The 16381-nt window shown below is 33.3% G+C and overlaps 1 protein-coding gene across 4 annotated transcripts in view; it reads right to left on the bottom strand.

The window, feature by feature from the left end:
* The window catches only part of ASPH (aspartate beta-hydroxylase), a 114497-nt gene that overhangs the window by 76894 nt on the left and 21222 nt on the right, over positions 1-16381 (bottom strand). Inside the window, exons 4-5 of one of the 4 annotated variants that reach the window (XM_041412812.1) lie at positions 4861-4905; positions 169-2667 (exon numbers count right to left, since the gene is read on the bottom strand). The exons of the other annotated variants lie outside the window; for them this stretch is intronic. Of the exons in view, the coding sequence (XP_041268746.1) occupies positions 2330-2667; positions 4861-4905 (383 nt within the window). The 3' untranslated portion in view covers positions 169-2329. Of the gene's footprint in view, positions 1-168; positions 2668-4860; positions 4906-16381 lie in introns of those variants that run through there. 4 annotated transcript variants of the gene reach the window in all.

Raw genomic sequence — 16381 nt, forward strand, 5'->3', positions numbered from 1 at the left:
ATACTAAATCATTTACTTTTTGTAAGGCATTATTTTCTCTCTTCTGTTTATTAAAATTGCATTTAGCTTTTACTTGTCTGGCGCCCTTTTTGAGCTTTTGTGGTGACTTCTTGCATTACGTTTAATGACAATAATACTTCATAGAGATATAAAACAACACAACAGAACTCTAGGGCAAAAAGTACTTTATTTTGTGGCTGTCTGTATAGCCTGAAGTGCTGCTCAAATAAAATTTTCTTTGGAAAGGAAAAAAATCAAACAACCCAACCTTTCCAGAACCCCATAAACTTTGGGTCATAGATACAATATGTTAAGCAGAACAGCAATTCATTTGAAAATTCACTCCCACACAGCTAAAAGTTCTGGCACATTACAGGAGAAAATAAAAAGTGACGAGCACTATACCATTGTGCCACCATCCTTGAGAAGTGTGATTTGAATGCTCCTCTGGTCAAATATGCATTTGAACACTTACCAGAGCAAAGCTGAAAAAGTATATCTATCAACACCAAAACCTAACAGAGAATGTTCATTATGGAAGTGCATTTATTAGATCTTCATTCTCTCATATTTTTTGCTAGGCACTGTAATGTTCGCAATGCACACCTCATCCCTCCCTCTTCATGAATTTATAAATATTTAGAATGTATCTCAGAGTAGATCATCTCTGTTAATTATCACAGCTAGAATCTTAGGATACTGTACTGTTTTCTACAGCTTTAATTTGAACTATTTTTCACAACTGTTTGAATACTTCATTTTCTCTAAATAAAAAAATCATCTTTAACCTTATTATCACATCTTATAACTCTAGGGATCAATGCATGATGCAGACATATGTACGGAACGGCTGAGCTAAGTGTATTGCCAACTGTTATATACAAAATTTTAGCAAAACCACAAACAGAATTAACCTTCAAGACTTCAATCTTAAATTACCATCCACATGCATAGATATACTCATTCTCAATTTCACTCCTTAGTTTTGTTTTCTTGAAACTTATGCTGCGGTACATCAAGAATCAATCTTAAACTTCCATTATAAGTTTTGCTCTGAATCCTCCGTAATTATATTGTGCAGTTCCATAAAATATACTTGCTTTCAAATTTATTTGGAAAATATTCATCTCTAGATAATCTTGACAGCAACCACAGAGTCAATAAAATTCTAAAATCTCTCTATTATCTCTGCAGAAATGTTTTTGCAACTTTACTTATTCTAATGAGACTGCTGGATAAATCCTTCCTTGATGCTGAAAATACAGAAGCTGTAAGAACAAACACAAGATTCTGCTTATAGAAGCATCATGCACTTTAAACTGTTGAAGAAGATAATAGCAAAATATCTAAACTGTTCTCTAAACAAGTTCAACCAGAATAGAGGCATACTAGCATATCACATCTTAAATGCAATTGGAATACAACAATACTTATCAATGATGAAATAGATGGCCTAATTTTCATCAGTATTCATTACCAAAAGGTTGGCAAACTTGGAAAAAAATCAAGACACTGTTAAATAAAAAGTGATAATGAATCAAGATTTCCAACACAAATATAAAGAAGTAAAATAATTCAGTAAATAGGGAATGGAAGAAAAGCAGAAATATTGTCATGGGATCAAAAGACAATAATAGTAGTGGGAACATTTTGATTGAGTATACCCTGAGGTCTCATGAAAAAGTGCAACTCTCAAGGTGGTTCAACTATTTGTGTACAAAATAGTTTTCTCAGGAAAAAAAACCAAAAAAAACCAAAAAAACCAGTTTCCTTAGGGAAAGAATTTGGCAGAGAATAAGTTACATTTACTGGGTTAATAATGGACACTACGGTCCATTAATGCTCCTCTTGGTTTTTTCTGTGAAATAGAAATATTTTATAAGTTTCCACTATATATGTCCAGATAAATCTGTTAATATTGCTTTTAAACTTGCATTTCATACAGAACATTAGACTTTCATCTCCACATCAAGCAAATACAAGTAAACAAGGAAAGAAAAAAAAAAACAACCACAAAACCCCAAACCCATATTTAGAGTAGACTTGAAGTAACTGGCATCAATTTGGCATTTGAATGTTTTCAATACACATTGGTAGCCAGGCACATTAACATATGTACATATTTGAGTTTCACAGCAGATGTTTCTGCTTTGTGTTTATAATACCAGTACACACTGAACAGTTTTTTTAAAAATATTATATATAGCCTTTGTTCACACTATTTCCAGAAAACATTATTTTCTTACTGCCATATTTACCACATTAATATAAATATGCTGAATTTTACATTCTTGAGGTCTGTTCCTCATTAGAGAACAGGAAGTCTCATTTATTTCTTTTCTTTCTTGTCTTCCTTGGACTGGCTTTTAACCATCTTTTTTGTGTCTTTGTCTTTTCCCACCTGAACAGTGCCATCCTTTTCACTGGCTGATCTTTTTGTAGTCTCCTTGGATTTCATACTTTTTTCTAGGCCTTTTTCCTTTCCTCTGTCTCTTTTAGCCTTGTCAGATTCTTTCTTTAATTTATTCATATCAACAGCTTTCTTGTCCTTTCGATCAGTAGCATCTTTTCCTTTCCTGGTTTTCTTTTTTTCTTCTTCATTTTCCTCCTTCTTGGATTCCTGTTTCTCCCTTAATTTCTTGAGTGATTCTTTAATAGCTTCTTTTACTTTTAAGTTTTTCATTTAAAAAAGAGGAAATGTTCAATAAGAGAACTATTCTCAGGCCAAAAAACATCTTATGAACAACCATGTAAAAGCTTTGATCAAATTATTATTTAATGTTTGTTAGATTTAAACTTGTATAGTTAACTCCTAAGCTTTAAGCAATTTAAACAAATTAGTTTTGACTTTTAGGAACTTTTCACACCATGCAGCCAGCAAATAACCTTGGCTTATATTGCAGCTGCATCCAAATGAAGTGTTAATCTAGAGAAAACCATGCTTCTATTATCTTACTGTTAACTTCTGCAGAATGCTAAAGCCACTTTGGCCTGTGAGTGTGAAAATCACAATAAATTTTGAACCTTTGACAACAGTGTAACAGTTATTACACAAATTTGTAATGCAATGTTTTATTGATATTGCTACCTCATATCAAGCAAAAACTTAAAAAAGGTAACTGAAGTACATATTGAGAAGTATAAGTAACAAGAAACAGTGATCTCCTGATGAATTAAACTAAGTCCAAAAAAGTTATCTGGGTTATACTACACTCAGTGAAATCAAACCAATAATTGTAAATTGGTTCTGACAACTTTGCTTTTCAGTTATCAGTAACATTTTTTTCTTTGTTTTACTTTTGTAGTTGTGTCGCTTGTGCTTCTCTAGTTCAATTCACATTTGGCTGTGACAGGGTATACAGATGATATGTCATAAGAACAATCAGAACAGAATCCTTGAAATTTATGTTCAATATGTTTAATGTTCAATATCTACTTCCATTTTGCCACAGCATTGAAAATATTTGTCAGTACCAGTAGAATTCTCCAGAATAAGGAATTTTTAAAATCAATAAAATTCAGAGATTTTTCCATTAAATCTGTATGCAATATTTGAATTTAATTTTGAAATTAATACTCCCACATTATTAAGAAAGTGATAATGACTTTTACATATAAACAGCTCTATTTTTATTTAGACTTTTGAGAGAAACTGCAGTCTGTTGAGGCAAAAAAATCAGGTCAGCCTCTAGCTGCTGTGTAGTGTTTCTGTGGAGTGAACAATTCAATTGCATAGCTCAGCCTAAAAGGAACGACATCATATCTCCTTCCAAATGGTTTTTGACATAAAACATTTGGAATAAGCTATTTCTTTATTCTCATATGAAACATTGAAAAATACTCCAAAACTCATGAAAGAATTGCTAAGTGACAGTTATTACGTTCTTTGAAACATGCAGTTTGCAACCAAGTTATACCAAGCACAATGTGGAACAAAGGCTAACAATTTCAACTTGATGCAAGATGCTGAGATGAGCAGCACACTGAAATGAGCAGCAAACTTTCCTTAGCAAATACACTTTTTTCCTCATGAAGGTTTGTATGGTGAATAGCATACATTTTTCGTATACTGCTAGGAAAAAACACATTGCAGTCTACATGTGGTTAATGTAATATGGAGACTGTTTCCATAGCCTCACGCTGCCCAGCAATAACTGAGCAGACATAAAAAGCTACACACCTGAAGTACACCTGTACCTTGGAGCTTGCTGAGGCTAATTAGCTTTTTTTTTGTCCTCAACACTATGACCTGTTCATACAGCAATGCAATTATAAATAAATACACAGCATAAATTGGTTGCAAGCTATCCCACGCTATATCCGAAAACATCAGAAAATGTTGCAATCATTCCTGCAAATAATATTAAAGGGAAAGTTATTGAACTTTGCCTAAATTTCAATTCCCACAGGAAAAAAAATAGATCAAACTATTAAAGTACAGCCTTAGAAGAATTAAGGTACTCAAGTCCAATTACAATACAGTAATGGTATCATGAATTCATGGAAGATAACAAAGAGGATTTCATACGGAGCAAAATCTTACTTAAAAACATGCAGAATATCAGGTTATCATAAACTACTTACAATTCAAACAAGACATTGGTTGTAAAAAAAATCCAAACAAACGAAATATAATCTCTAGTTAGGAAAGCGCTCGCATTGCCACTGAATTTCAATCAGTAATAAAAGAAAATACTGAGAAATTGCAAGAACAATCGTTTGCTGCACCATTAGAAAATATTTAGCCAACATAGCTAGTATTAGTAAACATTATAACCCACAGTTGGTATTGTAATGCACATGCACTTCATACATCATTATCTGCATAAAGTTCCGCATGAAAAAGAACATTAAAAATACCTTTGAGTTTAGTTTTTTTCTTGGCTACCCCTCCTGGCTCCTCACCTAATTAGTTGTAAAATGGAAATAGGTTATGAGCATATTTGTGATATTTAATAAATTTGACATTAAATTTTCCAACCTGTCATGTTATGTAAAAAGTTCACTTTACATAGCACGTACAATGCTATGGAAAAACACAAAATAATAACTCATTAAAAATAAAGCAACTTCAGTTGCAGGACCGTCACAAGTACTGATGTGAAAGACTAACTAACCAAAGCACCACATTACCAGATGCTACTGGTGGAGCATCTGAACTTGGAGATTGCTCTCCAGACAACTGCTGCCACATAATTATAACCAACACCCCCTCTGACTTCTCTGCAAAGTATTCACCAGTTCCCTCTCAAATGCATTAATTTATGTTTCTGTAAAATTTTAAAAATATTTTATAAACATGTTAACTCAAAAGGCCTTCAAGCACACAGGTATTGCAGTGTATATAAACTGACTGTTTTCTTACAATAAATTACAACATATGTTTCTTTATCCAAAGGAAAAGAAATGTTTTGGCAAAGGTATTGCTCAGGTCTAAAAAGCAGTTACCAGTTCATCAGAGTTAGAATACTTACCTGCATTACTTCAGACTCCTTAAGACTGTTAGTCTTCTTTTACCATTGTAGCTAACAAACTGACAGCAGTCAGCCTCTTGATTGTACTTTATAGCTAGTACCACAAGAGGCATGAAGGCAAAAGCCTTTCCAAATATACACATAATATTTAGCTTCATCTTTTTAATACCATTAAAAGAGACTGCATTATCACTACCATGATGCCGCGGATTAAGACTTAAATCCCACAAACACGGCAATTTTAACCACAAAAATCATGTAAATTGCTACCTAAAATCCAACTAGAAAGAAAAGCTGAAAAGATACAGCAACTATGTATTTTTAAACTCATACATAATCTTATTAAACGAGAAGATATATTCCCATGTCTCAACACTAGGCTTCTCATTCAGGCATACAAAACACCTGCACTGAACATCTGCACCATGAGCTTAGGTTTCCAGAAAACAGTATCTACCTAAACTGTGTCATATATCAACATGAAATCTGAAAAAACCAAACAATACTCTGATAGTCTATACTAAAAAAATGAAATAATAAAATTAAAGAATTTAAATGTAAAGTCATTGTAATCACCTTGCATCTAACTTCTATACTACATGTTTTCAAAATATCAAGTGTTGACATTACGGCCAAAATTGTTTTAAAAAAGGTTAATCAGTCAAAATACAGGCTTTAGATTAATGTCCTTACAAATTTATACCTGGGATATGAGTCTTTTCAAGGTCTTCCCTCATACATTACCACCATTGCTGAAGTCCAGAGCGCTAACTTGACTAAAATCATTATTCAGTCTTACTATTTCTAAGCAGTGTATGGAAGAATAAGTCAACGTTTTTTTTTTTCATATAAAAGGAAAAATAGACTCCAACTTTCATTTACATCATCAATGAAAATATAAACAATAAAAGGTACTGAGAAAAGTTGCACAAAAGCCATACTTAAATTTACAGCTCCTCCCCACTTTTCATTTTAAAATTAGACATCACTGGATATTTTAAGATACTCTTAAAAGCATGTATTGACAAAGAAAACTGTAAAATTTTACAAGTATCAGTATACACAAAAATTATCATACAGATATTTCAACATATTTTAAAATGAACATATAATCACTGTGTTGAAAGATTACAAAATAGCTTGTTACTGATTACTGCTATTTCACTTGTTAAACATTCACACAAGTAGTAATTTTGTTTCAATCTGCTTTATGCAATGAATAGCACTAAAGTTCTCAGCAAATTATCAATTCACGATATAACTATATAAATCACATAAACTTTAACATCTTAATAGACCTGTTCACAAGAGAAATACGTAAAACAATGTATTTTAAAACACTAGTATTATGCAATAAGCACAAGACCGAAATCCTGCTGCATCTTGATCCTCACCTGGACATGACCCCTACAAGGGGAAATCCCTACAGCACAGGGAAGTCTTACTTGTCTGCCCCAATTATGCTGAAGCAAGATGAGTGCAAACCCAGTTTTCCAAGATAGCAATGTCCAGGGCATGTGACAAAACCTGGCACCTAAGGGAATTCATCCAAGACTTAGGCTCTTACAGCACGAGGACACACAAATGTCCAGAATTCTATAAATCACGCAGTTGAGCTCGTGGACTTTTATTCTAAAGTCCAATGCAAGTGGCTTCACACTTGTTTTGAATTAGTTTTAAAGTTCCTTCTTTTTTTTCCATTCAATCCCACATTATAAATGTCCAATGCTGGCAATGCAAGAAGAAAATATACAATTTATAACATCAAATGTGAGTATAATGGAAGGTCAGAAATGGCTACTACTGGAGTTAGTTAATTAAAAAGTTGAGTTCAAAATTAACATAGGTGGACAAGTTTAAAATATTTTTAAATAACTCCTTCAAATAGCCATTCTATAAATTAAATACTCCTCTCAAAGTGGTCATTTTCATACAGTGCTTAAAGGTGGTCAGCTTGGTATGTTAATTAACCTTTTGAAGTTCAGGAAAATTACAAAGCATTCTTATTCTGCAACAAGGTCCAGCCATTTCCTCTATTTTTCCCCATAAAAACCTTCAAGAACATTATCCACAAAGAACCCCTAAGTAAGACCAGAGATCTAGAACTTGAGCATCAGAAGAAATATTTATAAATACTATTTTTATTCAGAAAGATAAGCATTGCAAAACAAAAATAATAGGCAAAAAGCTCTCAATTTTTGAGCAGTTTCCCATATGTTGACAAAAAACATTCATATGGAGAAACCTGGCATGTGCAAATACTATTTTATTCACTTAATAATCCTGAAAACTTTAATAGTCTTGCTAGACAAAAAGCTTTGCCACATGAAAAATTTCCTCTAAGTCAATTTCTCCACAACCTCCACCTGCATAAACACTTTTAACCTGCAGCACCAGGAAATAAATGTAAGCTAATTAAGGTGGTTTATCCACTTAGATGTGAAAAAGGGAGAGGCTACTTTGCATTTACTGCAGAAAGCACATGAGCCAGGTTAGCACTAAATAGCTGACAGCACTTGCTACTCTTCTGTAATTTATGCAAACCCTGGATAACAGAATATTAAGTGTCAAGTTTTAAAACACTAGGGCTGGTGTTCAGACTCTTGCCTTAATTTATGATGTTGTATCAAGAACCTCTTTAGCCATACAAAAAATTAGCAAAAGATGTTAAAATTGCAGTACCAAAAGAGGAAATACAAATCTGTAAGCCAAAATCATTATTAACATTTTTTCTCTCCTTTTTATTTTCCTCTTCCAGAAGAACTGCAAGTCAGAAAAAATTATGATTGTTTGTATATCCCCCTGCACATAATTATTACTATGACTGTGCATTTATAATATGCTATATTAGATATACAAGGCCATCTGCTAAACAAAATTAGTTTACTGACAGAAAGCTAACACCCACTTACCTTTAACTGAGCTCAGAAGCCTGTAACTCTTCAAGTGCAAGAGTTTTACATTCATACAACTATCATGAAAACCCCTCAAACAACAAAACACCAAACTTGAGTACATTCTCCACACGTTGCTTTAATATCTCTTGCTTATTCAACTGCCTAATGTCAGAAGAAAAATCCAGATCAGATACATGTGGCAGAAAGCATTTTTGTTCCCTGAAGTCATGGATGTTTATGCTGCATCCTGTATGAGCAGATGTAAGAATCCAACAAGCAAAAGTTTTATTAGCCTCATCTTGAGACACACATCCTGACTGATCACGAGGAAGACAATACTTAATGTATTTCATGCTACCATGACATCATTACAAGAGCTGCTTATCTGATGGAAACCAAACAGGGAATACAGTAACACATCTCTCCAAAATGACTGACCTGTACACAGCAGCTTTCCCCCGCTCCCAAATTACATTTACAACACAGGTGGGTTTTACCTCTCCCATCTGACCATAAAATGAAATTAAAATCTTTCTCATGCTTCAATATATTCTTCTTCCATGCTGCCATCTAAATGCAACCTATATCAATAACAGGTATGAAAATTTGATTTATTCTATAGACAGTCAATTGAGGCTAACTAATAATGAAATTTTTTGAAGGGGGTGGGGAGAAATACTGGCAAAAATTTTTGCAATAAAATTTTAACAGATACGCAAACAATCTCTGTATTCTTTATTCTTTTCAATTCAAAGTTATTCTATACATTATGAGCATTGTGATTTCTCTCTGCGATATAACACTCTTTTACCTTCAAATTAAATACTGCTGAAGGTGGTCGCAGAAATCTGGGGTTCAAAGCTTCCAAAAGTTTTCAGCCATTTCAGATGTATGAGTATTAAGGGTTAATACCCTTAAAAATCCATTCTGATTAGTATCACAAGAAAGCAAGCAAAAGCTTTGCTATGAAGGTTAATGCAGTATTTTGTTTGAAGACTGGCAATTAAAACATCAAACATTTACCAACAAATGACAAAGTAAAACAGCCCACAGATTTCTAAAAAAGCTGGACAAACTGGAAGACTACAATTTTAGTCACAGATATTTATTTCTGGCATTCTCAAAACTTAATATAAATTAACTGTAAGGAATATGAGGGTATCTAATGAAACCTGCATGTCCAATTTAATACAGAATCAGTAAAGTTTCATTCCTTGCTAGGTATAAAACCCAGCAAGTTCCTATCGCTTAAACAATACATTTTTCCACACAAAAAAACATTGTTTGCTACTAATTTTCTCCTGTTTTAAATTCTCAAACCAGAAACTGCAGGAGAAAGCAGCAGCCTTGCTCTCCAAAATAATTATTCTAACATAATAGAAGGCAAAACGCCACAGCTTTCAACCCACACTTTTACAATACTTTAAAAAAAATTAATGGCTGTGTTTTTATAGTCACGAACAATCAAATTAAAAATCTAGTTTTCAAGTTCCTCAGCTAATTTCAAACTATTTGGGCAGACTCACAAGCAAATTGGGATACTGTTCAGGTTTCTTTGCTTATTTGCACGTCATACTCAGCTTAACGTTTTTTTGCTTTTAAACGCCTTTTTTAAAACAAATGAACAAACAAATAAAAAAGCCTGTCATGCTGATATAATAAAATATTCAGCTAAATCTTGTTACCATCCACACTAGCCAAGTTCTGCTTGTAATCACAACTATTAAGAGAAAACCAAACTTCTCTATCCCAAACTTCCAGAGAGAACCACAGGTGAGGGTTCAATTGTTAACCCCACAGGAACAACCCCAGGCAAGACTGAACACTTCTGAGAAGATTGTTTTCCAGAAAGGAAGTACCCTACAAAGATATTTGCCTACACTAGATCTTTGCATCCACTCCTCATCCCTTCTCCCCTGACAAATTCTTCATTCCCACTATAATTGTTTTTGAGCAGATGCCTACACACTTATAAAACCAACAAGGAAGTTGCGTGATATCGAATCAGAACTGTTGCCCACCTTTCATACCTGCGGCCCACATTAAACTAATTCACTGTTTATTCATCACCTGTCTCAGTGCCTGTAGCTTTCTTGTGGTTCAAGTAATCCACCCCGATTTCACCTGAAGAATTTCCAGTTTATCAATTAATTTTTAAAAAATTTTGTATCAATTTCATAACACAGAATTCTTATAGCAGATGTTTCCCTTCTTTTTCTGGCAATCTAGTTCCATTGTTGAAGCATCTACAATAGAATTCAATGTTCCATGACAATTTTTTAATTCACATTGAGAGGTATTATTATCCCAAAACAGAGATGAAACTCTTATTTCTAATTCAAATATTCTTTTAATTAAGAAGAAATTCTTCTTCTAAATTAAGATTTAAAAAATTCTCACACAAAACAAAACAACCCAAGCTTACTTATTTCAGACACTGTAAGTTTCTTGCACTTGCTAACAATTGCTGAGTAATATTTCAGATCTACTAACATTTATTTTTATAATGTTTAAGGGTTTATTTATTTTCCTTGCCTTACACTTCATATATCTTGTTTTAAAAACCATTAAATTTATATGTTGTTAGCTTTCTTATATCCTAATTCCCAAATATTTGGAAGAAAATGTGACCAATGCTCTCATGGCTCTATTTAATTCATAAACCTTGGGTAACAGTATTAGCCCATCACAATATTTCACTTGCTTAACACTAGCACATTTTTATGACTTTGAAAAGATTATACAGTACTCTGAATTGGATGATCTAGAGGAAGTTTTTTTTCAAACAGACATGTTAAATTGCTTTAAAAATGGCATGCCAAAGGAAGCGAAATTTTATTTATTTTAAAAAGAAGTTAAAATTTCAGCCTGCAACTACTAGTGTTTAAACTTGGGTATCAACTTCATATAGGAAACCAAAACAAACTTCAGCAAAGCAGGCATTACAAAAACCAATTTGATACAATTTTAGTAGTAATTTGTTTGAGTACATTATTCATATTTTAAAAGGACAGTTCAGTTTCAGCTTTTGACACCTGACACAAACTGCAGGACACAATTATAAACTGCCCTTTCTATACCAGCAACTTCTTGATAGCAGACAGAATTCACATAAATGGAAAGTATTTCTGGAACAACTGCCATAAAACAGTTTCACAAGAAAAAGATTTCAATTTGCAAAACTACATTAAATACTTCAATTTCTCAAGGAATATGAGACATTAAATTCTAATTTTCAATTAATCTTTAATATATTCAGTATTACAGTAGAAATACATAATCATAGCTTCCCACTTCCACAGAAGGCCCACCTTAAAAACTAAAAGGAATTTGGAACAGCCCTTGTGATGTGATTGTCACATTAAAGAAATGACTGAAGATTTAGTTTGAAAACAGACAAATTAGCGGGAATAAACCATATGACAGTGTAGCTTCTGAATAAATGATGTTAGCTAACTTAGAAATAAACATTTCTGTAGAATTTTCAAGCACTTGTCAATTAGTGCTTTTCTTTGAACAAGTAAAAAGAACCTATCTGCAAAACCAGTGAATCACAAAATACGTTATTTATTAAAATTATATTTCACAAGAGAATTATCATTGTCATGACTATATTAAGGACTAACATAAAAATATGTATTTACAAAATGCAGTCATGCTAGAATACCTTTATAATCAAGGCTGTTACAAAATGCTTCAGTTAATGTTTGCTAGAAAGACAAATGTTATAGTGTTAACAGTACAGATCATTACACTTAAGCTTTGTAAGTTTTGTGCACAAAATGCACAAATTGAAGCACATACAGAAACCAACTACACAACCACAGATACACATTTTATTCTACATATTTACACACCTGCATAATACTTGCCATCCTATCACAAAAATGGAAAAATTATTGAAAGGCTTTCAACTACTGAAACAGCATTGCATGGCTAACTTTAGTTCAATCTTTAGAGTGTCCATTTGGGAGGTTCCCCTCAATGCCATAAATTCTTGCTATATTAAGGTTGATGATTTCATGGACATTTTCAAAAGCCAATCAAATTAGTCTTTCAGTCACTGGTTCTGTAAATCCAAAATAACACAAGTCTTTTTTCCCTGAACCCCTTCATTCTGTGACGTACCATCAACATCATCTGCAGCTTCGCTCTCTTCTTCTTCTAGTATTTCAAAAGGAGTCAATACATCATAGAGAAATGAAAGAAAGCCATAAAACCAATCAGAGCTTTCCTCTGCTAAAATATTAAGGACTTCCTCAAGGGAATCAATATTTTCATTACTGCCATCTTTGGTCAGGCCTATACAAGAATAGAGGAAAGAGAGAGAGAGGGAAGGGGAAAAAAGAGACAGCAGTTAGGTGGAAAGAGGAAACTGTAAAAGGAGGATCTGTGAAAGACATCTCTTGTCATAGACAGAAGTCTTTCAGGGATGCTAACTAGGAAATAGAAGGATGTTAAGAAAGTTGAATCTTTCCAATACAGACTACAATTTGTGCAATAAGCATGCAAAATATTATGCCAGAATCTTACTAAAAAAAAATTTAAAAAGGCAATAGTTTTGCTTTCCTTTCTTCCTAGTCCTAAAACTAAACCCATTTAAATTTAGGTTTTCTGTCACAGCATTCACCTTTAAACAATTTTTTTTTATCAGTAATCTTTTACTATTTTAAAATTACTCAATTTGTTTTCTTTATTTTTTAAATGATTATGTTCAATTTTGAGAGCTTGCAACTGATGGCCGAGAATAACATTTAGAAGTAAAGAGTATATAAACAAATTCGTCACAGACACATTAAGGATAACATTCTTATCCATGCAGAATTTTGATTTTGCTTAGAAGTGAGGATTCTAACTGCTGGATTTGCAGTTTGTTTGCTTTGCATTTTTTTAACATGTTTCTCAACCATATTTTTCTATGACAGATTTCTATATGATGCACTTGATCCTCGGGAATTATTTCCAGGTCTGAGGATATATAGAACACCAGATAAAAATGAGTAGGTAGCCAATACAGGGTATAAGTTTTGTTACATAGAAAACCTAAAGCATGATAAAGAGCTAAAGTAGAGGCGGCCAGAACAAAAAAGAGTGAGCTCATCACTGCCAAAGACCCGAATATTAGAAGTTACTATTTTATGTTACAAGACCAACTGATCTAAATGGCATTTCTAAAGTGCAAATAAGCCACGGCTAGTGCTTTTTCCCCCTCCTGTTTTTGGGGAGGTCTTGCCTAGTTTGCTTGGGTTGTTTAAATTAAAATCGCTGTTTTACAGTTGTTACTAAATAACATTTCAAATTTTCCATTCTAGGAAAAGCACAACAGAATGACCAGGCAACAAAAAACAATCACTGGTAGGCTTTAAAGCTGCAGAGGGAGGAATTTCTCTGACTTTTAACCAGAACAAACCTTTCATTTGTTTTGAAAAGACAAGCAGAAAAGTGAGCTAAAGGTGAAGACAGGTTGTTGAAACATAAAATTAAGTGAACGTGTTGCACATGCAGATTACAAAGCAATATTAGATGCAGGTTAATGAAACATTCAAGATAGAGAAGTTCATGGCAGAGACATTTAACACATTTCAACATGTTTTTCTTACAGCACATAGTGAAATTATCAATGATAATTCTGAAGAAACTTCCAAGTCCATTATATTCCACATCCTTGTACCTGGATTCCAGAACCTCTACTTGAGTGACCAGCCATTCTCTTTAACTTTTCACTGGATAGCCCAAAGGTTTAAAAATGACAGACTGAATCCAGGAGGCAATCAAGGTATTATAAATATCCCTCTCCAACTTCTTCCATGGCTTAGTTCTATAAAAATTAAATTTTATAAACAACTTTATCCACAGTACTCAATTATTCTAATTTGTTTTCAAAATTTGGATAATACAAGATACAAAGACATAAACGGAAGTAAGGATATTTATTGAAGAACAAAATCTCAATATAAGAATGGAAACTTGAATCTAAAAATCCTAAAATACAATCTAAGTTATAAATGCAGAATTAATACTTGTGTCATTCTAGTCTGTCAGAATCTCATATAAAAACAAAATGGGGGGAAAAAATAAAAAAAAATCCAACAAAAGAAAAAAAAAAACCAACACACTACTCCCAAAAGACCTCAAGAAGTCATTTTGATAGACACATATAGAATCATATAGATGCCCCTGTTATGGCACAAAGTCAAGAATAAGACTTTTGGGCAATTACATTTATAAAACGGAGTACAGCAGCATATTTTCTTTGAAAATATTAGGACTCCTAAAGGAACCACAGAAATTGGAAAAATATGTCTTACAGTCTTTGTCAAAAAAAAATCAAACAAAAAACCCTACACCTTTTGTTTACAATTATTTGCAAAAATTATCCAAGATGAAGATAAAGCCTTTGAATTTAACAAAATAAACCCAAGAACAAAACAAAAAAAAAACCCCTCAGGCAACACTTCAGCCTGAGTTAAAGAAAAAAACCACAGGTTTTTGTATGTTTATCTTGCTTTCTAAGAAAGAGTACAGAAAAATATGGCAACTGATTAATACTCTGTTTTTCATCTCCATTCACCCCCATAATCAAGAAGAACTACTTTTCAAAGTAATAACTGATAAGCTCACAAGAGCAGCGTAACAAGTATCTGAAAACAGTGACCAAAGCAGAGCAGCCATACCCTACAAAAGCAGGGACTCAAAAGATAAAGCTATTTTATTTCAACAGAAGTCTTAACATGACAATTTAAATCCAAGTGAAGAAAGCAGTCAAAATATTTGTCTGTTCAACAGTTACCACAAGCAGTAGGGCACAAGACTTCCCTACATGCATTTAACAAGATAAAGCCTTTCTTCTCCTGTAAACACCTCTTCTTATGAAAACAAGCACAAGCCAACCTTTAATATTTGAAAGTGCTACAGCAGAACACGAGAAAAATAAGAAAGAGCACGAAACTTATCCTAAACAGCTGAACTGTGCAAAAGCATTCTTTTAACATCTATTATTTCACTACAGATTTTTTTGAACATGCAATCTCAGCGTGACTGCCTGCAAACATATTTTTCTACTGTAGGTGAACCAATGGAAAAGAAGATTTCTTACTTGGATTCTACTGCTTATTACCATTTGACTGCTGACACACGAGGATGGGGTTTTGCCATTTTCTGCATAGCTGGATTACTCTGAACTAAATGCACAAGAACAATAAAAGGTTTCTTTTCTGTAGCTGCAGTTTCAAAACTGTACTGACTACTGCAACCATTTCAGGACAATTTCTCAGGATATTGTTGCTTGTTAAAAGGGACAGAAGTACAAGAAACAGCTTGGCTCCAAAGTGACTATTACAGTATTATGTGGTAGCCCTACACATGCTACTTTTTTGGTAATACCACTAAAGCCACTGCCGCACTGTACTGATTTAAAGCAAGGTCAGATGTGTAGCACTCCCCCTAAGAATAACACCCTTCCGAGAGCAATCAGAGTGAAGTGGACAAAAAATGGGAAGCAAAGTACTGCAAACAGCAGCCCCCAAAGGAGCAGAGTACAAAGACGCTCTTCCCATTACCAGAAGGAATGTTGTAAACAGAACGTCAGAAATATCTGTGAAAAAGACAAACTCTGCAAGATAATGGCAGATTAGCTTCAACAAGTTCACATTTCCACCACAGATAATTTTTTCATAAATGCTACAATACTCCATAATTACTTGGGGTTGGTTGACTGTAGGGGTGTAGGCAGTTTGGTTTTTTAACTTCTCTTACAAGGGGAGTAGGGGAAGAGGGGAAGAACAAACTTCTCGCACATCCTTTTGAAAATTACTCAAATCGCTCAAGAGAGCCTAATGATGAAACCCACTTTGATTCCAACAAATAAAAAAGAACAGATCCTATCATACCTTACAGAAACAAGAAATAAAATAATAAATATTATTTATTCTATTTAGGTATGGCCAAGTAGTACAGAAAACTATGAAAAACATTATTTGAAATACAAAATAAACTCATGCTGGTAGAAGC

The sequence above is a fragment of the Onychostruthus taczanowskii genome, unplaced genomic scaffold (assembly GCF_017590055.1).
Source record: "Onychostruthus taczanowskii isolate IOZ18803 unplaced genomic scaffold, ASM1759005v1 scaffold4, whole genome shotgun sequence".
Taxonomy (NCBI): domain Eukaryota; kingdom Metazoa; phylum Chordata; class Aves; order Passeriformes; family Passeridae; genus Onychostruthus; species Onychostruthus taczanowskii.